The 26187-nt window shown below is 45.4% G+C and overlaps 1 protein-coding gene across 6 annotated transcripts in view; it reads right to left on the reverse strand.

Annotated features, from left to right (window-relative positions):
- The window catches only part of IFT43 (intraflagellar transport 43), a 109306-nt gene that overhangs the window by 41220 nt on the left and 41899 nt on the right, over positions 1–26187 (reverse strand). For all 6 annotated transcript variants that reach the window (XM_054972052.1, XM_054972054.1, XM_054972050.1 and 3 more), the window contains one exon: positions 22851–22918. In XM_054972052.1, coding sequence (XP_054828027.1) covers positions 22851–22918 — 68 coding nt within the window. The remainder of the gene's footprint in view (positions 1–22850; positions 22919–26187) is intronic.

Raw genomic sequence — 26187 nt, forward strand, 5'->3', positions numbered from 1 at the left:
GTACATGTGTACCCTGCATATAATTTGAAGCCAACTTAATGGCATATCCTCTGCTCCAGGTGGGAGGCAGCCCTTCCATTCACTCTTTCTCTCTAACCTGCCCTTTTTTGGAAGGACCCCAAAATATTAGCATGTATAGATCTAAACCTCAAGGCAAGTGTGTTTATTAAGAAATAAATCTCATAGTATTCAATATACTCAGGATTGCAACTCTGCCATACGGTAGGTCAGATTCATAATCCATTTTTTAAAAATTCTTCCTAGCCTATGCATGTGGCCCAATACTCCTGAGAACTGTAAAGGCAGGGGTCTCTTCTTTGTCACGGGCGAAATGAAAATCCCCACCTAATAGCTACTAGAGTGGGGAGGATTTGATGCGAAATGGTAGACTCCCAAAACTATACTTCCCATATTTTTATTTATTTAAAGATAATATTGAAACTCTGCAACAGCTGCTCTGCCAAATAATCAGTAAGAATTCTGTAAGAAGATGTGTTTTTAATTTGATGTTATCTGTCTGGAGCCTGCTTGCAGGGAGAGCAGACTACAAATTTAATAAATAAAAATAATAAATAATACTTCTTTGTTTTAAACAAGGATAAAGCAGTTTGCCTGATATGCCTTGAAACTGTTTCAGTATTAAAGGAGTACAATGTTAAAAGGCACTTTGAGTCCTATCACAATACCTACTCAATATATCAAGGAGAGGTGCAAGTAAACAAGATAAAGTCTCTTAAAAATCAATGTTTTTGTAGCAAAATAGTTTTAGAAAACACATTGAGGAGAAATTTTCTACTATGAGGGCCAGCTAGCATGTTGCTAAATGTATTGCTGAGACTGGTAGGCCATTCACTGATGGTGAATTTGTTAAAAAGTGCATGGTTAAAGTAATGGAGGAAATGTGCCCCGATATCTTGTGTCAGTTATGTCAGTATATCTGCATCTACAATCACCAGGTGTGTTGAAGAACTAGGAGAAGAGCTGCATATGTCACTGATTGTCAAAGCAAAAGGTTTTGGGGGTTTTTTCCCTTTGGAATTAGATAAGAGCAATGATGTTATAGACACTGCTCCACTACTAATATTTATCAGGGGAATAGATTCCCCTCTTCAGAATTACAGAAGAGTTGTGTGTACTGCAGAGTTTGAAAGTTACTATAGTTGCAGAAAACATATTCTTGAAGGTGTGTGAATCAGTAGAAAATCTTGGTCTGAGATAGGATAAATTGAACAGCATCACAACTGATGGTGCAAGAAATATTGTGAGAAGTAAAACTGGTATAGTTGCAAGAATCAATGAAGAGATTTTGAAATTAAATGGTACACTTCCCGTGCAATTTCACTGCATCATCCATCAGCAAGCCTTCTGTAGTGAGATTCTTCAGTGGGAAAGTGTGATGTGTATTGTTGCATCCAGCATTAATTGCATCAGGCATCATGGCCTTACTAATTGTCAGTTTCAACATTTTCTCAGAGACAGATGCAGAATATGGAGATGTATTGTACTATGCAGGTCAGGTGGCTTAGAGAGGCAAAATCCTAAAATATTTTTCAGTCATCATGAAGTTGATGTCTTTCTCAAGGAGAAAGGGAAAAGTCAAGAAGTACTTTCTGACCCTGGATGAATTTTTGATTTGGTTTTCTTAACTGATATCACAAAGCATCTGAACATGTCACATGTTTGTGACGTATTCTGAATTGAAAGATTTTGAAGCAAAATTAAACAATTTTATGAAGCAAGTCAGTGAAAGTAACTTTTCACCCTTTCATAGGCTTAGGCTGCAGTAATAGTACTGCCCAAACCAGGTAAAGATACTACTTAGGCAAAATCCTACAGACCAGTCTCACTTCTTAATATGCATTTTAAAATTTTCATGTCCATTCTAGCAAGGAGATTAGCCTCAGTTATTACACAATACATAGATCAAGATAAAGCTGGCTTTATGCCTGGACGAGACATTACAGACAATTCTCATGCATACTAAACCACTACACTCAGACTAAACAGAAGGGAGCTCTTCTATCCCTGGATATCCAGAAAGCCTTTGATTCAGTTGAAATTTCATATCTGACAGCTGTGTTTAGGAAAATGGGATTTGAAGAAAAATTCTTAGGGGCAGTTGATATCATATATGCATCTCCAGCAGTGAATTTGAGAATAAACAATACAACATCAGAAAGGTTCAAGATTAAGAGAGGGACAAGACAAGGGTGCCCCTTGTCACCTCTTCTATTTGCGATAGCATTGGAACCCCTTGCTAACAGAATAAGGCCAACTATGGAGATTAGAGGTATACAAATCTAAGAGAAGGAGTATAAATTATCTATGTTTGCAGATGACATGTTATTGTTTGTATCACTTCCATCTTCTACAATTAGACAAATATAACAAGTGCTGAAAGAAATAGAAGAATATCAGGCTTACAAATGAACCTATAAAAATTGTCACTGATGCCAATTAATCTAGAGGGAGACTTAATCATGATAAATCTATGAAAGACACACATCTATTAGGCATAAGACAAATCCAACATGGTTAGATAGGTTACACATGATTAAAATGTTCCTGCTTTCAAAACTTATTTTTCTATTTCGAGCTATACCCATAAAGATACCTCTCAAAACATTGAAGATTTGGCAAAAACTCTTTTTAGACTCTAATTGAGAAGGACTAGGATTTCCTGATATGATTAAATATTATAAAGTCATTCACTTTTCAAATGTAGTCAAATTGCTGGAACTAAACCAACAGCCAGACTGGGTTGCACTACAACGTGAATATACTGCACCATATGAAGTGCATGAGGCTATATGGCAAAGAACAACTGACAGATCCAATAAAATAAAATCTAACCCATTTGTAACCCCAATATTGGAGATCTGGGATGAATTTAGAACAAAACTACTACCAAACAAATCCAGAGTACAAACCTTTCTCAATCAACACTGGTTTCCACAGGGATTGGGTAATAACTCCTTCCAAGAATGGAGAAGGACCAAGATCCTACTGCTTCAGGATCTCACAACCAATTGGAAATTAATGCACAAGACACAATAGAGGACAAATTAGGTACATCAATTCCATGGTTTCAATATTTTCAGGTAACACATACGTGCTCTAACAGGGTTAACATACCTGTAACTTATGTTCATCGAGTTCTTCTGTGCTGACACACATGGGGACTGCGCAGGCGCAGGCCAGCCGCCGGAGAATTTTCTAGAGCTTCCATGGCTCCGAAGGGGCCGTTTGTCGCGCGCCTCAGCGACCGTTTTCCCGCCCAAACGGTCACGTGATCCTCCAGCGACCAACGGCCCCTTCCCTCAGTTCTCCCTTGCCGCCGCTTGACCAACACACTTCAGCCATAACACCTTAAAAACACCAATTTCCGTTACAGCCATCACATTATCGTGCATTGGAGTTCACAGCGGGGTAGGAGGGAGGGTTGTGTGTCAGCACAGAAGAACTCGATGAACATAAGTTACAGGTATGTTAACCCTGTTTTCATCTTCGTTCTTCTGTGCCTCCACACATGGGAGTGTACCAAGCTTCACACAATAAGGAAGGCGGGGGTGAAGTCCAACACAATTTTATTGAACAAACAAGAACAACAACAAATAGATATGCATATATACATCTATGTAAAAAACTGTGTAAGGACACATAAATACTCAATATTTACATATATACACCCCAAGGTACATATATACACTCTTTCACTCAAGGGTACCCAGCAGGTACGCCAAGAAAGTCATCCCAAAACTCCCTCAGGAAAAAAGGGAGTGTAAGACAGCCTTGGCCACAGATACATCCTGCTCCGCATTGACATCAACGGCGTAATGCCTGACAAAGGTGTCTGCAGAGGACCATGTGGCTGCTTTACAAATGTTAACCTGGGGCACCCCCCTGATGAGTGCCGAAGAGGATGCTTGGGACCGCGTGGAGTGGGCTCTGACATGAAGCGGGCAAGCCACCCCTGCCAGGGAATAGGCCTTGCTAATGGCCGTCACAATCCACCTAGACAGGGTCTGTGAGGAAGCCCTGTTACCCTTGTCCTTGGCCCCAAAACATACAAACAGGTGAGGACAGGAGCGGAATTCCTTCGTCCTATCCAGGTAATAGGCTAGGGCCCTCTTCAAGTCTAGGGAATGAAGGGCCTTTTCCCCCTTAGAGGAAGGTTGAGGAAAGAATGCAGGCAGTGAGATATCCTGCGAGAGGTGGAAGGCGGACACCACCTTGGGCAGGAACCCGAGGCAGGGACGCAGGACCACCTTGTTGGGATGAAACACAAGAAAGGGAGGGTCAGACCGCAGTGCAGACAGCTCACTGACCCTTCTGGCCGACGTCACGGCCACCAAGAATGCTACCTTGTAGGATAGCATATCCAAGGGGCAGGTAGCCATAGGTTCAAATGGAGGCAACATGAGACGTGAGAGTACCAAGGACAGCGACCACTGAGGCACGTGTGCCGACACAGGCGGGTAAAGATTATACATGCCTTTAAGGAACTGGCGGGATTGTGGGTGAGAAAACACCGTAGCACCCTCAATTCGGGTGTGAGCAGCTGATATCGCTGCCAGGTGGACCTTGAGGGAGGAAACCTTCAAGCCCAGGCCACGCAAGTGGCATAAATACTCGAACACAACCCCCAAGGGACTGCTTTCGGGCACCACTCCTCTGGCAAGTGCCCAAAGCTCAAACCTGCGCCACTTGGCCACATAAGCGCGCCTAGTGGATGGCCGACGAGCGTTCAGGAGGACCCTTTGTACCTCGTCAGTAAATCCTACAGGGGAGGAACGATCCGCCAAGCCGTCAGGTGCAGCTTCCCGGGATCGTGGTGGACTAGGCTCCCGTTCAGGAGAAGGTCTTGCCGAGGGGGCAGACTCACATATGTCTGTTGGGAGATCTGTAGGAGCTTTGGGAACCAAACCTGCCGTGGCCAAAAGGGGGCCACCAGGATGCAGTCCGTCCTGTCTTCCTCTATCTTGCACAGGACCCTGGGGATCAAGGGGAACGGAGGAAACATGTAGTGCAAGCCCTGCGTCCACGTAAACTGGAAGGCATCCCCAATAGAGAGGGGGTCGCTCCCTGCCCTGGAACAGAACGTGTGGGCCTTGGTGGTTGCCGCAGTGGCGAACACGTCTATCACTGGATGACCCCACATCTGAAAGATCGGCCCAATGCACTCTACGTTCAGTTCCCACTCGTGGTCCAGCAAAGGGACCCTGCTGAGGGCATCTGCCCGGGCATTGTCTGACCCAGCCACGTGTATAGCACGGAGCGACACACCGTTCCTGATAGCCCACTGCCAAGTGAGCGTGGCTTCCCGGCACAGGGCCATGGACACTGTGCCCCCCTGCTGATTCACGTAGTACATGGCAGTCGTGTTGTCCGTCTGCACCAACACCTGACGATTTCTCAGCAGTGCTGTAAGAGACACAAGTGCGAAACGAATGGCCCTTAGTTCAAGCACATTGATATGGAGGGTCTTTTCCCTCTCAGACCAGACATCCTGCACAGACACATCACCACAGTAAGCCCCCCATCCCAACAGAGAGGCATCAGTGGTAACCGTGATGTCATGGTGCTGATACCCAAAGGGGGTCCCTCTAAACAAGTTGTCATCAGACAACCACCAGTCCAAGGAAGAGAGGATGACCCTTGGGACAGAGAATTTGAGGGACGGAGGGTGCAGCAGAGCATCGTACCTCCGCACAAACCAGTTCTGGAGCGGGCGCATACGCAGCCTAGCAAAAGGCACCACAGAGGTGGCCGCTGCCATATGCCCTAGTAAGCACTGGATAGTGCGCACAGACTGGAATCGGTTCCTTTTAAACATGGACACTAGACCCCTTAGGGACCGAGCCCTCTCCAAAGGGAGCAGAGCCTTATCCTCCACAGAGTCTAAAAGTGCACCAATGTAGGACACTTTGCAGTTGGGCACCAGTTTGGATTTCTCAAAGTTCACCAGGAGCCCCAGGCGTTGGCAAGTGCTAAGTACCAAGTCAATGTCCTGCACCAGCCTAGACTCCGATTCAGCCACGATGAGCCAGTCATCGAGGTACGGAAAGATGGTAAAGCCTTCTTCCCGTAGGAAGGAAACCACAGGGGCCACACATTTCGTGAACACTCGTGGGGCAGTGGACAGGCCAAAGGGGAGCACCTTATACCGGAAAACCCTTTTCCAACCCTTTTTCCAATCCACGTTGAAAAGAACAGTGTGTGCATGCATGGCCACCCACCACTTGCCTTGTCACCTTTCTCTGAGCATTCTTTGGGGTTTGTAAACCCTATCTAACTTGGTCATCTAACTTGGTCAGTTGATGATTTGACGGGATGACAGTGTTCTGGGTGATTATTTTTGATGCCATTAAGAGTGATACCCTCAAGCCATGTTTTCTAACCCTCTCTTGGAAAGAATAGTGTGCATATGCACATGGGCAGACAGCACTCGCCTTGTGCATGCACACTGGCTGAAATTCATTATAACAAACAAACAGCTCAAACAAAGCTCAGGTATTTCCTGTGCTCCTCCCGTATCCCCACGTGAAAGTATGCGTCCTTTAAGTCAAGAACCGCAAACCAATCCCCCTGTTTCAGCAAGGCGATCACAGCCGCCAACGTAACCATTTTGAATTTGGTCACCTTGAGGAAGGCATTAAGGTCCCTCAGATCTAAAATGGGACATAAGCCCCCATCCTTCTTAGGGACCAGGAAGAACCTAGAGAAGAAACCCTTTACGGAGTCCTCATAGGGCAATTCTTCCACAGCACCCTTGGCCAAGAGCGACACGATCTCCGCATCCAGCTCGACCATAGTGTTATTGACAGCTGTCAGGGGTGAACTGCACCTAGGCAGCTCAACGAACTCCAGCCCGTATCCCAGTTCAACAATTGTTAAGACCCATGAGTCAGATGTTATTGACTCCCACTCAGGGAGGAGTGGACTCAGTCTGTCCGAAAAGTTCGGGGATACGGCTGGCATGACCCGTCAGTACTGCCTCCCGGCGCCCTGCTGATCCCTCTGCTGGGCCGGTTGTTGTGCCGGACGAGGCTTGAAGGGCCGACGCCTCCTTTGCTGCTGTGCGGGAGGGTAAGGCCGCTGCTGATAGGCAGGATACTGCTGGTAACCCGGCTGCTGCTGGTGGTATCTGCCCTGGTAGTGGTAAGGGCCGGAACGGGGAGCGTACCGTGGCCTGGAGGCGGGTTTGTCCGCAGGAGCCAGACCCAAGGACCGCGCCGTCTGCCGGTCCTCCTTCTTTTTCTTCAGGGTCTCGTCGGTCGATTTGGAGAACAGCGAGTCCCCTTCAAAGGGCATGCTCTCCACCCTGGAACGCACCTCTTGGGACAGGGCCGTAGACCGCAACCAGGAGTGGCGCCTGAGGACCACCGCCGAAGCCATTCCCCGAGCAGCAGTGTCAGCAGCGTGGCTCCCAGCATTCATCTGCTGCTTAGACAGCCTGACAGCCTCTGTCTGCAACAGGGAGACGACAGCCTTCTGCTCAGGTGGGAGGTCTCGAGTGTAGGATGCCAACTTCTCCCAGAGGTACAGCTGGTACCCAGCCATGATGGTCTGGTAGTTGGCGATCCTCAGACCCAGCGAAGCGACAATGTACTGGCGCCTGCCCATGGCATCAAGCTTCTTGCCCTCTTTATCGGCAGGCACCGAGGAGTGACCCGATCGTCGGGGGTTGAATTCCTCCGTGACCAAGGAGGAAGGTGGAGGGTGCTTCACCAACGCCGGCCAGGTGCCCTGCTTGATTTTATAAAGCTGCTCAATCCTCTTAGATGTTGGAGGCTGGTCACAGGGCACCTTCCACACCTTCTCCACGATCTCCTCAATACCCTCGAGCATGGGGAAGCCAATAGACGCCGGATTATCCCCGTAGATCCGCTTGAGGAGCTTGTCCTTGGTCTGGGGGACTGCCGAAGAGATGTCCATCTCGAGGGCCTGAGCCATCCTTGCCATCTGGTCGGAGTAGATGCGGAGGTCCTCGAATGGGGAGCCCGTAGATGGCACCAGATCGTCAGCCGGCGATGGCTCGGACCAGGACTCCGATTGGTAGTCGCCGAGGCTCTCCACATCGCCCTCCTCGGAACCGAGCTGGGATTCCTCACCCTGGGTCGGAGGGGGAAACCACGCTTGCTTCGACGTCGAAGGCCTCGGTTCCGACACGGAGAAACCGGCAGGTGCCCCTTCCCACTGGCAATGGTATGGCGAGGGAAGGAAGGAGGCTTGACGATGTCGGGACGCAGCGGACCGAACAGACCGGACACTGTCCCCGGACCGACGTCGCTCACGACCGGCAGCAGGTGGAGATGGACGGGCAGGAGATGGACGGCCCCGATGAGGAGACGGGCTCGGTTCCAATCTCGGCGACCGAAGGGCAGGAGATGGTCGGCTCCGACGGCGTGGGCTCGGCTCCGGCCCCGACAAGAACTCTGCGGGCACCGTCTCGAAGGCCATCGGATCCGGCACCGGCACGGAGAGTTCCTCTGGTTCGGGGGAACCCAGATGAGGGGAAGGCGTGTGAGGAAGCACGATGACCTCCTCCTGGGGAGCGGGATGCGGCGACCGATGATGTTTGGTCTTCTTCTTCTTCTTTGCCGGTTCCGAAGAAGACCTCGGAACCGACGCGCTCCTCGCCTTCGAAGGGGACCTCAGTTTCGATCTCTTAGATTTAACAGGGATCGATCCGGTCGTCGGTTCCGATCGAGGACTCGGTACCAGGATCCTCGGTTCCGATGTCGGTCTCGGATCCGACCTGGTGGAAGATGCGCTACGGGGCGGCCGCACCGGTCCCTGCGCTGGGGAGGCCGCTCTCGACGCCGAGGTACTCGGGGGACGCGATTTCGACCCCGACCTCGCGGAGGCCACAGAGCCAGCTCTTGAGCGCCTTTCGGCAGAGGGGCTAGGGCCGGCCTTAGGTAACGGGGTCCCCTCGGACATGACCGACTGCCACAGAGATGAATTCAGTCGGGCCCTCCGATCCTGCTGGGCCTTGTTGGTGAAGCCCTGGCAGATCTTGCAGGCTGACACGTTATGGGTCTCCCCCAAACAAAACAGGCACAGTTCATGGCCATCGGTTTTGGCCATCTTGGTGTGGCATTGGAGGCAATGCTTGAAGAGAGCCGTTGAGGCCATCTTCAGGGGCACGCGAAAGAAGGGTCAAAAAACAGTCCGAGTCAAATTACTGAGTATGTCGTCAAAGTCCAGAGGGAGATCCGATAGAATAGTCGAGATCCGAAGTCCGAAGTCCAAAAGCCAAGATTAATCAGTCAGAAAAGCACGAAGCACAAGCACAGAGCGAAGCTCACACGTTCTCTCCAAGCGGTGGCAAGAAGAGAACTGAGGGAAGGGGCCGTTGGTCGCTGGAGGATCACGTGACCGTTTGGGCGGGAAAACGGTCGCTGAGGCGCGCGACAAACGGCCCCTTCGGAGCCATGGAAGCTCTAGAAAATTCTCCGGCGGCTGGCCTGCGCCTGCGCAGTCCCCATGTGTGGAGGCACAGAAGAACGAAGATGAACAAATAGATTTGCAAAATATTCTTAGGCAACCTCTAAAAAAAAGCACAGGAATAAAAAAACACCTTATTTCAGCCATCTATAAGGTATTATCTGACTTAAATAAAACATGTACACTCACATACCAAGCACGCTGGCAAAGAAATCTGTGACACATGACTGACAAAAGCCAACTGGATATCTATATGAAGACTACCCCCATTTAATTCTCCTATTGTAGCTGAGAGTTTACAAGCATTCAAAATCATCTCGCGCTGGTACATCACACCTCAAAAATTAACCCACATCATACCAGCCACCATCCCCGCTTGCTGGAAGCAATGTGGAGATACAGGAGATTATCTTCACTGTTGGGTATAGTGTCCCAAAATCACAACATTCTGGGAAAGGGTCCTAAACAAAAACAAAACCCTCACAGGCATGCATATTCCCTTTTTGCCACAGAGCTTGCTCCTAAACACATGGACATTAAACAGGAGGCACACAGATCAAGACGCAAACTACGTCGATCCTGTTAACAGTTGCCAAAGCAGCCATTGCCACTTGCTGGAAAAATGTATACACTCCAGATCTCTCTCTATTGTATAAGAAATTATGGGACAATTACACTATGGCTGCCATCACAGACAACCTCTCACACAAAGACCCCCAGGTAACATCAAGAGACTTTATACCTAGCCGGTACCCAATCTTAGAATACCTAATGAAACAACAAGAAATCCCCAAAAGACTTAAAGATCTAGATCTGTGGTAAATTGAAAGTATACCATTTCTCTATATCACATCAAAATATGACTATTATTGAAATCCCCACTACTATACGCACCCACTTTCACATGATCATATACAACAGCACATAATAGCATAGATATCCAATACAGTAAAATCTAATTATTGCTATAAGGTTGAATGAGAGTTGTATATATATGTTATCTTTGAATGTATGAATGTACAACGATTTAGAAAAAGTATACTGAATGTAACATTTGCTTATACTTATCCTTGTAAAAAGTTATTTTCCTTCAATGGGGGAAGGCATCCAAACTGGTTAGGTCATGCCTCCTCTCGCTCCATGCAGGGCTATGCAAATTTTTATGTGTATGCCTTCTGGGATTGTACCCGTGTTTCCCTCCAGTTCGAATAGCCCTACCACTCAAGGAGGATGCTAGAGCTTAGCTCTAACGATCTTGTGATAAAACGTGAAAAAACTCAGCTACACAGAGGGACAACAATGGAAAGCAATCCCCCGCAAAAAGACCCAGGACCCTGGGTATATGGGGAAGAAAGATCGTGTGAAAGAGAAACCCTCCCCGTCCGAGGCCTTGGGCAAAGAGGATGGGCAAAGGAGAGACACTGGCTCCACAGCCATACAAGCTGACCAACATACAACATAACAAGGCAATACCCGGTACAGAAGAAAGACTACGCAATGAAAAATCACCCGGGTATTTAGAAAAATATTCAGTTGTTATTATTTAACAAAAGGACAATCACTATGTAAAAAATTCATACCATGCGCAAACAGTGCATTCATATACTCTAATTATCTCTAAGAATGTCCTTATCTCATAGTCCAAACCACGCAGGGAACTCCATGTCCCGCTCCGATTCTCTTAGGAACAAGGCAAGTACTCGGTGGGTAGATGGTAAGTATGAATCACTTATGATCACTTATGATCCTGACAATCAGGAGTGTCAGAGGCCTCTGATCTCCCCTTGGTCAAATCTACCTTACCCTCACCAGCAGCGCAACAGCATGAAAAAGGCGAGAAGGGTCAGCTTCTCTGCGACATGGAGGTCGCCGGGCCAAGCCGTAATTCTTTCACACCAACCGTTAACAGCCCTGTAGGTGGTAAGTCAATGACTCAGATGATGTGGCTCAAGCCCCCCTCGGTTCCCTCCTGGTGGGCCAAGACCTCATAACTGGGACTTCTCCAACAAGTTTCTTCCCCTTCTGGCAAGCTCAGACGGCCACTTTGGGGACACTGGCTGTATCAGGAGCTATGAATACGGCGAGCGTACCATTTCCCCCTGCTCTCTTTGGACTGCCCCCTATGGAATGGATGTTGCAGGCTTGGAAATCAGCCTGGATAAACCCCTCACAAGTTGCGGGCCCCAATATTAACCCTTTTTCTTCTGAAATGGGAAGGAAAACTGGGCTTGATCAAGACGGAGCAGGGATTGACAGATCGTCAGCAGGCAAATGCACTGAGTCTAGGAAAAGGCTCCAAGCTTGCAGATCCACTCTTTCAATGGCCCTGGAGTCCTCAGACTCTTCTGTCTTATCGACTCCAGAGAGAGTGCAGCCGAGACAAACATTTTAAAGAGTCAAATAAAAGTGCTAAGAGGGGCAGATCAGACAGAGCCAGATCCCCGTCCCCCCTCAGCCTGCAAAGTATCGCAGACGCACTCAGACAGGGAGCTCTCTCTCCCCAGGACAGGACTCTGAGAGCCAAGCTACAAGTGACACCTGACACAGGTTGGACACTTGTCAGCTTCCCTCAAGTTTTGATGGGAAATGTAGGCATCCTGGTCGTACAGCTGTAATGGAGAGCCAAGCTGTAAAACCAGGATGTCTACATTTCCCATCAAAACCTAAGGGAAGCTGACAAGTGTCCAACCTGTGTAAGGCGTCACTTGTAGCTTGGCTCTGACTCAGAAGATTCTGTGTCAGTTAACCCTTCAGTTACTATGACATCAGAGAGAGAGGAGGGAGAGTGGTTGGGGGAGGAGTCAGATACAAAGGACAATTCAGCCAGGCTGTTCCAGTAAGAGCACTTTCAGAGGCTGCTTAAAAAGGTGGTTACCACTTTAAATTTTCCCAGCCAAGAAAACTCTTCAGAAACCGCACCGCCCACCCTGGACACTAGAGGTTTTAAGAAACCACCAAAAAAGATGTCCAGCTGTCCCTTTCCTGAGAACTTTGATGAAGTCATACGTTCAGAATGGTCTATTCCTGGCTATGGGTCTACTTTGCATTCATTTTATACCTTGCCTGATGAGGCCATGGAAAATCTCAAAGTCCCCCTAGTGGATGCTCCTGTGGTAGCACTGCACTCCAGCACAGGTCTGTCAAAAGATGGGGATAATGTATTGAAGAACCCAGTGGACAAAAAGAACGAATCTGTCCTCAAAAAAATCTCATGAGGTAGCTTCATTAGCAATAAGAGCTTCAGCAGTCCTCTCCAATTTCACCCATGCAATTGTAAAATGGACAGATGACTTATTACAACAGCCTGAACCAGATCCACTGATTCTAAAAAAGTCTCTGCGAAAAATAAAGAGAGCTGTCCAGTTTGCTTCAGATGCATCACAGGACAGCATCCAATTTAGTGCCAGAGCCCAAGCAGCAAACGTTGTAAGAAGGAAATTCTGGCTGAAACACTGGAAGGCAGACACCCTATCTAATTCTAACCTATCCAATGAAAAATATTCTGGTAGTCTGCTCTTCAGAGAAAGAGCCAAGGAAACCAAGGAAAAGAAGAAGGCTATGCCATCCACCTCCTCTAATAAAGAAAAAGACTATAAATTAAAATCCTTTCAGTCCTTTCGTTTCTACAGGACATCAATTAGATCCAAAGACAACATGGAATCAAGACCTGGAAGGCAATTTACTTACCAATCCAGATTCCAAGGGAGGCGCTTTCCAAACACAAAACACTGAGATTCGAGTATTCCAATCAAAAAACCTTCAGCATGACACCAGGATTGGGGAATGACTTTCACTTTTCTCCAGCAATTGGGAAAAGACCACCACAGATCGATGGGTCTTATCCGTGATGAAGGTCGGTTACAAGATCCAATTTGTGATGCTTCCCCCACATCGCTTCATACAGTCACCAGTACCCCTGGATACAGCCAAAGCAAACTTGATGCAGGAGGCAACACAGCACCTGCTGGAAATTGGAGCCATACAGCCTGTCCCTTTGCAACATTTCCAAGGGGCATATTCTATCCTCTTTTTAGTCCCCAAGAAATCAGGGGACTGGTGAGCTATTTTGAATTTAAAGGACATTGATCTCTGGGTGTCACGACAGAAATTCAGAATGGAATCCCTGCAGTTCATTTTGCAGTCAATTCAATAGGGAGACTTCCTAGAGTCCTTGGACCTCAAGGAAGCCTACCTACACATTCCCATACACCCAAGTTCCAGAAAGTACCTTCGTTTTGCCTTCAGGGAACAGCACTATCAGTACAAGGCTCTCCCTTTCAGACTGTCATCATCTCCAAGGGTGGTTGTTGTGGGTTTTCCGGGCTGTATTGCCGTGGTCTTGGCATTGTAGTTCCTGACGTTTCGCCAGCAGCTGTGGCTGGCATCTTCAGAGGTGTAGCACCAAAAGACAGAGATCTCTCAGTGTCCTGAGAGACACTGAGAGATCTCTGTCTTTTGGTGCTACACCTCTGAAGATGCCAGCCACAGCTGCTGGCGAAACGTCAGGAACTACAATGCCAAGACCACGGCAATACAGCCCGGAAAACCCACAACAACCATCGTTCTCCGGCCGTGAAAGCCTTCGACAATACATCTCCAAGGGTGTTTACGAAGGTACTGATTACCTTAGTGACAGCCCTAAGCAGGGAATACATATCTACCCCTTTTGGGACAATATCGTTCTACAGGCACCAAACAAGGAGAAGTGCAGCTCAGACACATGGACAGTAGTGCAGCTTCTCCAAAACCATGGGTTTCTGATAAATATGCAAAAGAGTCAGATGATTCCATCACAAAGTCTGATACATCTGGGAGCCAAGATAAGATACTCTAGTAGCGAGGGTCTACTTGCCACTGGAAAGACCATTAAAAATAAAAAAACTAATTTCAATCTTACTACATCAAAAGAAAGCAGATGTAATGACACTGGCACAACTTCTGGGACTTCTCATATCTACAATACACTTAGTGACATGGGCCAAGTTCCACGTGAGAACACTGCAGTGGACCTTTCCAAAGGAATATAAGGGACAAGAGACACAAAAGCATCATGCTGACTACTGCTTTAAGGAGCTCTCTAATATGGTGGACATCTCCATCAAATCTGTCTCAGGGTGTTCCCCTTTGCCCTAACAGTCAGATCACAGTCATAACGGATGCCAGCCTGAGAGGCTGGGGAGCCCACTGCCTGGACAAGGTAGTTCAAGGGAAATGGTCCCAAGCAGAGAGAAGGAACAGCATCAATTGGCTGGAGCTCAGAGCAATAACACTGGCACTGCTAGCCTTCCGGAAGCAGATTAGGAAGAAATCTGTGCTGGTAAGGACGGACAATATAACTGCTAAAGCACACAAACTGTCAAGGAGGAACAAGAGCTCTTCCTCTGCACCAGGAAGCTGTATAGATCTTCCAATGGGCAGAAAAACACGTACAAAGTCTTTGGGCTCAACATATCCAGGGAACATTAAACACTCAGGTCAATTGGTTGAGTCGGCAAGACATGGACCAGGCAGAGTGGTCTCTGAACGACCAAGTTTTTCAGGACATCACCAAATGTTATGGAACACCAGTAATGGACCAAGAATAGGAAAGTACTAAGATTCCTGTCCAGGTTCAATGAGAGAGAGGCAGAAGGGATAGATGCCCTGCATTGGACCTTGCCAAAAGGCCTACTTTATGCCTTTCCACCACTGCCGATCATCACCAGAGTACTAACAAAGATAAGGCAGGAAAAAGCAGACATCATTCTACTGGCGATGCAACTGGCACCCCCTGTGCAACACAGATTTCCAGCATGGAGTCTGTCCAAGGTGTTGCAGGCCCTCACAAAGGCTCCTTTCGGACCTTTACCTATTGCAGAACTTAACATTCTGTCATGGAAGGTTGCCTTCCTAGTTGCCATTACCTCAGCAACGAGTGTGTCGGAGCTAGGGGCCCTTTCTATATGGAAAAACCTTTGTACCTTTCATAAGGATTCAGTGGTACTTAGAACTGATCCTTCTTTGTTCCTAAGGTACTCTCCCCCTATCACATAAACCAGCAATTGACACTACCTTCATTCTGCCCTAAGCCCAAGCATCCTAAGGAGGTGCTATGGCATAAATTAGATGTCAAGAGGGCTCTTCATATTTATATCAAAAGAACAGCCACTATCAGACCATCTGATTCTCTTTTGTCTCCCATGGAACACAAAATTTAGGCAAAAAGGTTTCAAAATCAACCATAACCTACTGGATAAGAATGTGCATTGGCAAGGCATATAAGGTCCAAGGCCTCAGGGGATCCATGGGTGTAACAGCTCATTCCACCACGGCAGCAGCTGTGTCTGCTGCTTTTTCTAACAGGGCTCCTGTAGAGGAGATATGTAGAGCAGCGACTCGGTTGTCCTTTTAACACTTTTGTAAGGCACTATAGAATTGATCAACAGAATTCTGTAGATGCTGCATTTGGGAGAAGGGTACTCCAAGAGGTGTTGGAACAGTAAATTAAGTTTTTTCCTACCTAACTGTGCTTGGTTACATAACCAGTTTGGATGCCTTCCCCCACTGAAGGAGAATGAAACACTGGAAAGAACTTACCTGAAGGTTTCTTCTCTTCAGTGGAGTGAAGACATCCAATTCTCCCACCCAGTTTTCAGGTTGCTATTGTTACAGTTATATTATATTACAGTAAGGTTATATCTATGTCGCTATTTGTTTTTTGATATTCTTGGTTTGAATATATAGATATAGACAGACAGACAGACAGACAGAGATATTGATATAATAAAAGGTTGAATTAACCATCCTGAGAAGCACACTCACAATCCCAGAAGGTATGCACATAAACATTTGCATAGCCCTGCCTGGAGCGAGAGGAGGCGTGACCTAACCAGTTTGGATGCCTTCGCCCCACTGAAGAGAGGAAACCTTCAGGTAAGTTCTTTCCAATGTTTTGTTTGTATCGCTGAGATTTTGAAAATAATAAACAGAATTTGATTTTAAAAAGTAACTTTTCAAACTTATACTGTAATGAACTAAAATTTGAGAAGGATGGGAATTTTCAATTCAATGCTGAAAGACATGTCAAAGCACTGAACCTATTGCAGGTGGAATTCCAGAACAGATTCACTGATTGCCATAAGCATGGAAAGGAAATAAGAATGTTTCAGAATCCATTTGAAACATGGAAGATGCAAGTAACTTTTTTCAGATGGAACTAATTGATTTGTAAGCCAGTGATCATCTTAGAGACATTTACAACAAAAATAGTCTGTTAGATTTCTATTGTGGTCTACCTGATATATTTATCAACCTAAAGAAATTTTCTGCAGGCATGTTAGCGGTCTTTGACACCACATACATCTGTGAACAAACTTTTTCCACGATGGAAATTGTGAAATCCAAGTGTAGGTCAAGACTTAGATGAACATTTACATGACATTTTAAGCATGTCTGTCACACACCTTGACTTGGACATTAATGTCTTGGCTAACAGAACATAGCCATGAAAATCAAACTGATTAGGTAAGCATGTGTTGCTAGATAAAAGGATTCGACAGTAAAATATTGTTCCAAAATGGATTGCATTCAAGTTAACATTTCTTCATTTGACCTTTGAATGTTTACTGTTGATCTAAATAGGAAGGTAAATTATTTTTTTACATTTTGATTTAAGATGTAGCCATCTTTAGGTATTGGGCACTCTAATACAACCCTCATATGCCAAAACACATAGTATCACCAAATCCAGTTGTGTAACTTTACCAGCATTTATTTTTTGTAATCCCTGCACCAGATATATTCTCCCCATATTGCAGATGGAGGAGGTCTGAGACTGTGGCTTGCCTAAGGCTTAGGGAAGAGATGAGATTCGAATCAGAGACTTTCTGGTTCATGACATATGGCCAGTATACTACACAGGCGCTATGCAGACCTCATCATTTACTGCTGCTAGGGCCCCGGAACCAAACAGCAAGGTTAATGGGTTTATAAGAACCAAACACATATTTTAAACATGAACAAAAACCTTTTTGCAACAAAATTAAATCTGTACTTTGACAAGCATCTTACATGAATGCTGCGTAATTGGGGGGGGGGGGCGTTGACGAGGCCTCTGCTGAGTACTGTGCATTGTATAACCTTCACAATCCTTCCAGCCTTTAATCCAAAATACATTGATTCAAATCATACAACTGCAACAGACTCTGTGCCTCAGTTTCCTGTGTATAACATGGTAAATACAGTTATACTGGGCAAGATTTTTATGAAAATAAATATCATTTGATTTGATATATGCATGGAAATGAGCAAAACAAACGACTGGAAAGAAACAAATCAGAAAATTATGTTAAAGTACTTCTCGGCCTTTAAGAATAAGATAAAAAATGATGCCAGTTGAGACAAACCTTATAAAGAAGAACTGAGGAAGGCTAGAGTTACTATATATATTTTCAAATAGGATCTTAGTGACTCTGTCACTCCCCCCCCCCCCCATTTAAATTTGTCAACATATGAGAATAAGCTGTCTTTGCCAGACACTGGGTTTCTGTTCAACAAGCATGTGCTCTTATCCCTTTGTGTCTTATAAATATAATGCATGAGCCAACATAATAGGCCAGTTACCGTAAGTCTGTTTATCAAAAGGTAATGATGTCATGAAGGGCATTTGTGCAGCTTTCAGTACAGAACCCGAGTGCCCTCTGCTGGTTGAACAACCTTCTTTGCAGCAGAAATAATATATGTTAGTGCTTCAGCTATGAATTCTGTCATAGATGCAATGTAACAATGTGGGGGAAGTGAGGGAGAGCAGGCAGATAAGCACAGGGAGGGTTCATAACTAGACTGTACTTTGTGGAATTCTCTGTTTTTCAGATGAGTCTTGCACTATTCTTCTCCCTTAGTACTCCTTGCCTGTGGCTCGCTACAGGGTGGATGATGTTGTTTGCTTCACTATAGCCTGTACTGTGCAAAAGTTTCTGGCCTGATAGTGAGGGAATTTAATTAATCATTACAGTTTTAAGCCCAGGCTTCCCTGTTACTCTCTTTGCATGCACATGCGTGTATGCTGATAGAGCTGAAGGCCAATATATCAACAGTCTGGAGCAATGCCTTTTTGCTTTCAGTTTCAACTTGCAGATATGCACTGTATGTAACTTTTAAAATAATGCAAGACGCTTTGTGAGTGAGATGGAGCTGTAATGTTGGGCTGGAACTAGGTGTTACCTGAACACAAACCTGCTACAAAAGATAGTGGAGACTTGCTCTCTTCTTTCACCCATAACATCTGGGAATGCTGTATACATGATGTGACCACTAGGCAATGAGTTTCTACATGCCTGCTTCATTTTATTAGCTGCCACCCACAAGAGCAGGGAAGCTCAGTGTAATGATACCTAGTTGCACTCTGAATAACCCTAAACATTATGGGAGAGGAGGGAGAAAAGAATGAGACATTAGGATACTGCTTTTGACAACAGCCTCCTGTGTGCCGATCTAGCTACAGCATGAATCAGACCAAAAGTCCGATGGAACTTTAAAACTTGCATCCTCTTATACTGACCTGGATTGGTTTGGTAAAAGATATAATCTTGCCTACCTTGTATCGCCATTATCTAATGAACCAATTAATCAATTAGCACTTGTAGACTAGTAAATAATTGCTTCAGAAGAAGTGGTATGTAGTCCATGAAAGCTTATGTTGGAATAAAATTTTTTAGTAAACAGACTCGTGTTTACTTTTGCTACAATAGATTAAGGAACTACTTGTCTTGATTTAGTCAAAGTTAACATGAAATCCAAGGGTTTGAAAAGCTAGAAAGAAGAGAGAACAAAGGAAACAAGATAGAAGCAGTAGCAGGACTACAAGTAGCAGCACTCCAAGAGCTGGTGGCATGCTTGCTGGCCAGAACAAGGTTGCTAATGCACAGTTGAATTTTGGGCACGAGCATGCTTATTTTCCTCTTGCTAACTACCTGGGAGAAGAAAGAGATACATACATACTATTCTTGTTTTAAAAGCTTCTTGTTTAAACCAGTGCCACCCAGACAGTGTGATATGAGCAGCATCACTAGAAAGAGAAGTGGTTCTTTGCCACTGCGTGTCTTTGCCACATTGTGGCCAGGCAGCTAAAGCACATTCAATCTGAGTATCTGCAGCTTCAAAAGCCAATGCTGCCAGGGATTCCAGGAACACTTGGCTAGAGGTTAAAGCCAGTCCAGTCCAGAGGAATTCACTGGCCCAGGGTAAAAACTAAGGCATCTGTCAAAGAAGAGTAGAATACAGCACCTTACCAAACAAGCTGTGTGGCAGCTGGTTCAAGGGCTGGCTAGCAGGGACTCACCTGGGGAAGGGAGGTCACGGCCCAAAGAAACCAGAGCAATAAGGGTGGAGGAGGCAGCAGTGGTGCTGCAGCTAGGGGAAAGTTCCAGTCCACCAAACAGCTGGCCGGTGTGAGTGTTACTTTCAGCCCCTGTGGCAGTAGAGGAGTGGCGTGGGTCAGTCTAACAGGCACTGCCAGGGTGCAAGAGTTTGCCTGGGGGAAGCGGTTATGATACCAACAGCAGGCTGTGGCCAATAACAAAACAGAAATGTGGAAGGAGCTGGGCTGGACACTGGAAAGGGGATCAGGAATAAAAGCGAATACAGAGGTACGGGAAGAGGAGAAAAGGGCAGACTAACCAACAGGGAGATGAGGAAGAAGCTAGGAGGAGGCCGAAAGGGAGCATGAGGAGGAAGACAGCTACCAGAGCATCAATAATGAGCGGCGGGGGAGGCTGCTTCAGGGAGGAGAGCCACAAAAGAATCATCCTCAGGGATAAGACCCAGGTGCAGTTAACCATTGGTCCCTGTATAACGATAACTGCCATTAAAAGGAACTGAACAAAGAATTGCATTTACTGTTTGTGGAAAGATGGAAGAAGCCTTTGATGTCCCCTTTCCCTGGGTGAGGCAACAAAGAAATAGGAAGACACAAACATAGATAAGTGAGAATGAGGATAGACTATTGTCATGAAAAAGACCCAGGCTTGACTTGGAAGCATTTAGGACCAAAGTATGACAGGGAGAACCAATACGGTAAGGGTCCCCAATTTGTTGACCTTATGGGTTCTTTTTGAATTTTGATAAGTTAGTGGGTTCTACCACAAAACAGCTGCTATGGGGTCAGGTCACATCTCACTACAAAAAGGCTGCCACCGGAGCTGGGGCTAATCACAACATGTTGGGAGGTTCCAAATCAGGTGTCATCCTATGGTGGAGTGGAGGCAGCTTTTTCTGAATGGCTGTTCCCTGAAGGCACAAAGGCAATGCTTCCTGGGCTATTCTGAAACACTTCCTGCTCCAGTTAGATGGAGGAATGGCAGGACTGACTCTTTGCTTTGGGGAAGGAGCAAGGGGGCACCAGGAAACACACCAGTGGGCATCATGGCACCAATACTGGAACCACTGCAATAGGGGAAAGAGTAATGATGGTTAAAGATGATAACCCTGTCTCCATTTATCCATTCTGCAGCCTTGTGACTCCCCACAAGGGACACCAGCATACAGGCCAGAGGGTTCCTGGTTCAAGTTCTCACCTGTTTCTAATATTGTGATGTGGTTTTAAATGTAAGTTTCCTCAAGCAGGATTCTGAAGAGGCAACCTAGAAATATCTTAAATGAACAAAAAGCCCTGGTTGATTGTGAGTGATATGGAAGGAAGAAGTATACATCGTGCACCAATCCAGGAACTATGAAAAGTTCATGGCAACTTCCCTTCTTGGCTAGTGCAAAGAAATGCATAACTGTAAACTATCAAAGCTATTCCAGAATGTAATATGGAAGCCATTGTCTCTTACTGCATCCAATACCTTCATACTACATCAGTTCAGCACAATAACTGTTTCCAAATTTCATTTTGGGAAGGATATTCAGATTTATGGTGTGAATGCTTTTCATTATGCGACAATTTAGACAAGGAAACTTACCAGTGTTATAAAAACATTTCTCACAACACTGGACACACTTTGGTAATTTTATTTTCCTGCACAGACATTATCACCATGTAGGAATAGCAGACTATGGAAAATAGTTTCAGCAGTGTTGAACAGCTCTTGATTCAGTGATTGATTGATTACATTTATAGCCCGCCCTCCCCACAAACGAGCTCAGGACGTGTTACAGCAACAGACAAATTACAACAAATAAAACAGCAGAATAATAAAATCACATTTTGACATAGCAGCATAAATTTCAGTATTCCAGATGGGGCGCCATTCCCCTTTCCCTGCACACCATACACAAGGGGGAAAGAGGGCGGTGGTCTGGGTTGGTGACTCTAACTCCCTAATGCATGGAGGGGCAGGTGGACCATATCTCCCCCACCCCTCCCCTGGCAGAAGACCGGCAGGGAGGCTACTTAGATGGATCCAGTGCTGGCTTCAACAATATTCCTAGCGGATCATCTCTGTCTTACAAGCCTGCCAAAAAGATATAAGATCTTGGCAGGCCTGAGAGCCAAGCTACAAGTGACGCCTGATACAGGTTGGACACTTGTCAGCTTCCCTCAAGTTCTGATGGGAAATGTAGGCATCCTGGTCTTGCAGCTGTAATGGAGAGCCAAGCTGTAAAACCAGGACGCCTACATTTCCCATCAAAACTTGAGGTAAGCTGACAAGTGTCCAACCTGTGTAAGGTGCCACTTGTAGCTTGGCTCTGAGTGTCTTTCAACAGAAAGTTCCACTAGGTCGGGGCCAGGAGGGAAAACGCCCTGGCCCTAGTCAAGGCCAGCCGAGCCTCCCTGGGGCCAGGAATTACCAGTAGGTGTTTACCTGCAGATCTAAGGGCTCTCTGGAGTACATATGGAGAGAGGTGGTCCCTCTGGCATGCTAGTCCCAGTCCGTTTAGGACTTTATAGGTCAAGACCAAAACCTTGGATCTGATCCAAAACTCCATGGGGAGCCAATGCAGCTGCTGCAGAGTTGGAATCACATGTGCCCTGAATGAAATTCCTGTCAGGACATGAGCAGCAGCATTTTGGACCCACTGCAATTTCCGGGTCAGACTGAAGGGAAGCCCTGCATAGAGCAAGTTACAGTAATCTAAACTGGAGATGACCGTTGCATGGATCACTGTTGTTAGGTCATGGGTTGAGAGATAGGGGACAAGCTGCCTGGCCTGCTGGAGATGGGAAAAGGCAGTTCCACATACTGCATGGACCATATGAGACTAAACTGGCAAAGGAGCTCAAATAGTGTCACAGATCCCGGGTGTTGCATCTACCCTTTTGCCAGAGCCTTATTATGAACCTGGAGCTCTTCTGAGAGAAATGCAAATTATATGCAGAAACTTAGCAGTGCAAAGTAAAAGTTCCCCTCTGTCTACCTAGTTGTACTTACTGAAACAGAAATGAGTTAGGACAACCATGGGCTGGGACAACTTACTTGGGAGCATTCACAACAGCATCACTTGCCCATCCTCCTCGCCGGCGAACAGGTATAGATGGAGGACCCTTAAAGAAGCAACAAGCAATTTGATGAACAAAAAACATACACACATATTCAGTCTTAATTATACAGCTACATTTATCTTAAAAGCCAGCACAGATCTAAGATTTCAGCTACACTGATTCGAGAAACAAATAACTGGCAAGAAGCTTAAAATATACCTGACAGCTAAACCAGAGACATGGAGCTGCCATCACTGTATCTTTTTAATCTTTCTTTGTAGTGTGATGTCATCATTTTCAGTTTCTCCCCTTTCTCACCCCAGCTAACCACTGTTGTGAGGTAAGGACATACAGACGTACACCATGTCATCTTGTCGCACATTGCACGCATCAGACATTGCAGTAAAGAAATTCAGAGTGTTGTCAGCTTTCTCTTTCTCATGATCATCTACTTTGGCCTCAAGGTTATCTATAGGGAGTGGGGGGAAACTAGAATAATCCAGAATTATCATCATAGAAGTTCGGCAAACGAACTGCAATCTTGGCCTTTTCATGACCGATTCTGGATATTAGGACAAGAACTAAGGTGCCAAGAGATGGAAGGTAGAGAGACAGAAAATTGAAGAAAATGCAAATGCCAGGATTACGTGCATCCCATGACTGCCTATTAAAGAGGTAAAACAGATCCTGAGTACAGAATTGAGCATTGTTAGAACCTCAAGTCAGCTTCCATTTTTTAAAATCCCTAGAATGTGTTAACAGATTTTTCTTTAGACCAGAATGTTGGAGGTTTTTTTTCTTTCTTTGGGAAGAATATTGTCCTTTGATTAAAGCTTTACACCATCTCTAGATAAAACCTTCCTCCTGTTTGAGATTTCGCCCATGCATTTTCAAAAGGGTCTTAAAATAGACAAACAGAATGACTAACTCTAAGAATCCAAATTCCAAACCAGATTTAAGATTCTGTCCTGTTCAGTATACAGATCTATTGGGGTAATGTGAACCACACTTTGCTCCACAGGTCATATTCATGTTATCATGCATAACTTCTACATGCTATTAAATTTACTTTGCCACCACTTCATATCTTGTGGAATGGAAATAAATCTATACAAAGTTGTTGGGGGGGGGTCCTTTGTTTTAAAATTTCAGCCCAAATAATGACATTGCACATCATAGAAAAGTTAGGTTTACATGTACAAGCAGAAATATCCCAGAAGACAAAGCCCAATGTTTTGTTTTATTTATTTAAATAATTTACAGCCCATCTTGCTTCTCAAAGGAGCAGCCAAAAGATCACTATTGGTGGCATCAAATGAACACTGAGACTCAGCCTGATACAGAAATTGTGGTGAAAATGGACTGTTATGATTAGTGCTAGTATCATTCATATTTCTATATTGCTCAGTTATCCTGAAACTATTGCTAAAAAAAGGACAAAAGCCCATTTTGAAGGCAGAGAGAAACAGCCATTTGCCTGCTAACAGGAATGGTTCACTACACAGTCAAACTATTTCACATCTATACTCTGACTTCTTTCAACCCCTTCAAGTGTTACAGCATTGCTGAGTCTCAGGCCGCTCTCTTTCCCCTCACCACTTAGAACTAATTCTGCATGTTGAATGACATCCATGGAAGGGTGCAAGACCACCTCATTTCCTGAAGTTAGCCAGCATAGTGTAGTAGCAAAGAGAACGAGCTGTACAACAAAAATGCCCTGGTTCAATGGGCTTCAACTGGAAAAGAAGACGAAAGTCCCATTCTGTGAGCTTTGCTCTACTTGCAGTACTTTGGATCCAACCCCATGTGTGCACGTGGTGGGGGGAGTTATCCTTTCCTCCGCTCAGAAGGTACTTTTACCACAAAATAGGTAGAACCAAAGTTAGTATGTTCAGTCAGCTTGTATATGGCCTACTTGGGAAATGTTTCTCGAGCCAGGTTTGGACAGTTGAGTACCTGTCATGGGTCCAACTCCTTCTTTAACTTGCAAAAGAAGATTTTAATAGGTATTCTATTAGATAGTCTTCAGAGTTATTAATACTGTTACACCTTCTTGCATGCATCCGATGAAGAGAGCTGTAGATCTTGAAAGCTTATGCTACAATAAAGTTGGTTAGTCTTAAAGGTGCTACTAGACCCTTTACTATTTTACCTTCTTGTTAAACAGTGTGATGACTAAAGCAACTTGTTCATTCTATTTTTTCAAAGCTTAAGACTGAACCTTATGCTTCTTTCTTTTACAGCAAATCCCTTTCGGGTTAAGGTACAAATGGTTTTGTGTTTGGGGATTCAAGGAACTGCATGAAGCTCTGTATACAGATTACCTTGGCTTGCTTACATTTTGAAAGGTACTTAATGCTTGGTTAGGCAGGCTGGGAGCCCACAGAGCCTAGGATGGAAGGGACTACAGAATCCTTGTCCTTTCCATGACTTGCTCCTCCATTTTCAGTAACAGCCTAGATAGAAAGACAATGGCAGCTTTTTTAAAATACTAGCCAAACCAACAGATGGAGACTTTACCATTTGGACAATGTACGTTAATCCACAAAAGCAGTTCTCATGTGCTACATAAGCAGCATTTTGTAACTGTGATTCTGAAGGCCTCCTGAGGTGTTCTGTTATCAGTGGCTTTACGAAATCCAGCAGGAACACATCCCTGCAAATGAAGAATTAACTTACCAACAACAATGATCAACCACTTTAGCTAGTGTCCCAGGCTTGTTTGCTGTTCCCAGTCTTAATACCAAAGCCTGTCTGCCGCTGCATTTGGCAAGAGAAATTTGACTGAAAATTGGAAGAAATCCCCCTGCAAGTTACCATTTGCTAAGCCTTCCTGTCTATATTTGCAAAAAAAGATACACAACCTCAGGTATGCGAGAAGTATCTTGTTGAATCGGTTCAAAGTTTGTCTGTTCTAGTACTTGCTTCCAGCTAGATGCCTGGAGACACTCCCAAGCAGGATGAAAGTGACAGTTTGTCTCATTTGTCACCAATATCTGGTATTCAGAAGTACTGTGCCTTTATGCATAGAGGTTCTAATAAACTAACAGCTGTATATAGACTCATTACACATGAACCTGCCCCATTCTTTTTAGGAGCCCTCAAAATGGTCATCTCCACTCCTTTCCCCTTCCCTGTATTTCATGTTCAGAGAAGGTTTTAAAAGAGCAAACACATGATGAATATTCAAACATGATTCATATTGGGACAAAAAAAAATCCCAAGTTCGTGAGTACACTGATGGATGTGAACCGGCTGTGACTCTGCAGGAAACACAGCCTAGAATCATGATGGATAGCACAAGCAAAACATCAATTTAGGTATGCAGTAGA

The sequence above is a fragment of the Eublepharis macularius genome, chromosome 2 (genome assembly GCF_028583425.1).
Source record: "Eublepharis macularius isolate TG4126 chromosome 2, MPM_Emac_v1.0, whole genome shotgun sequence".
NCBI lineage: Eukaryota > Metazoa > Chordata > Lepidosauria > Squamata > Eublepharidae > Eublepharis > Eublepharis macularius.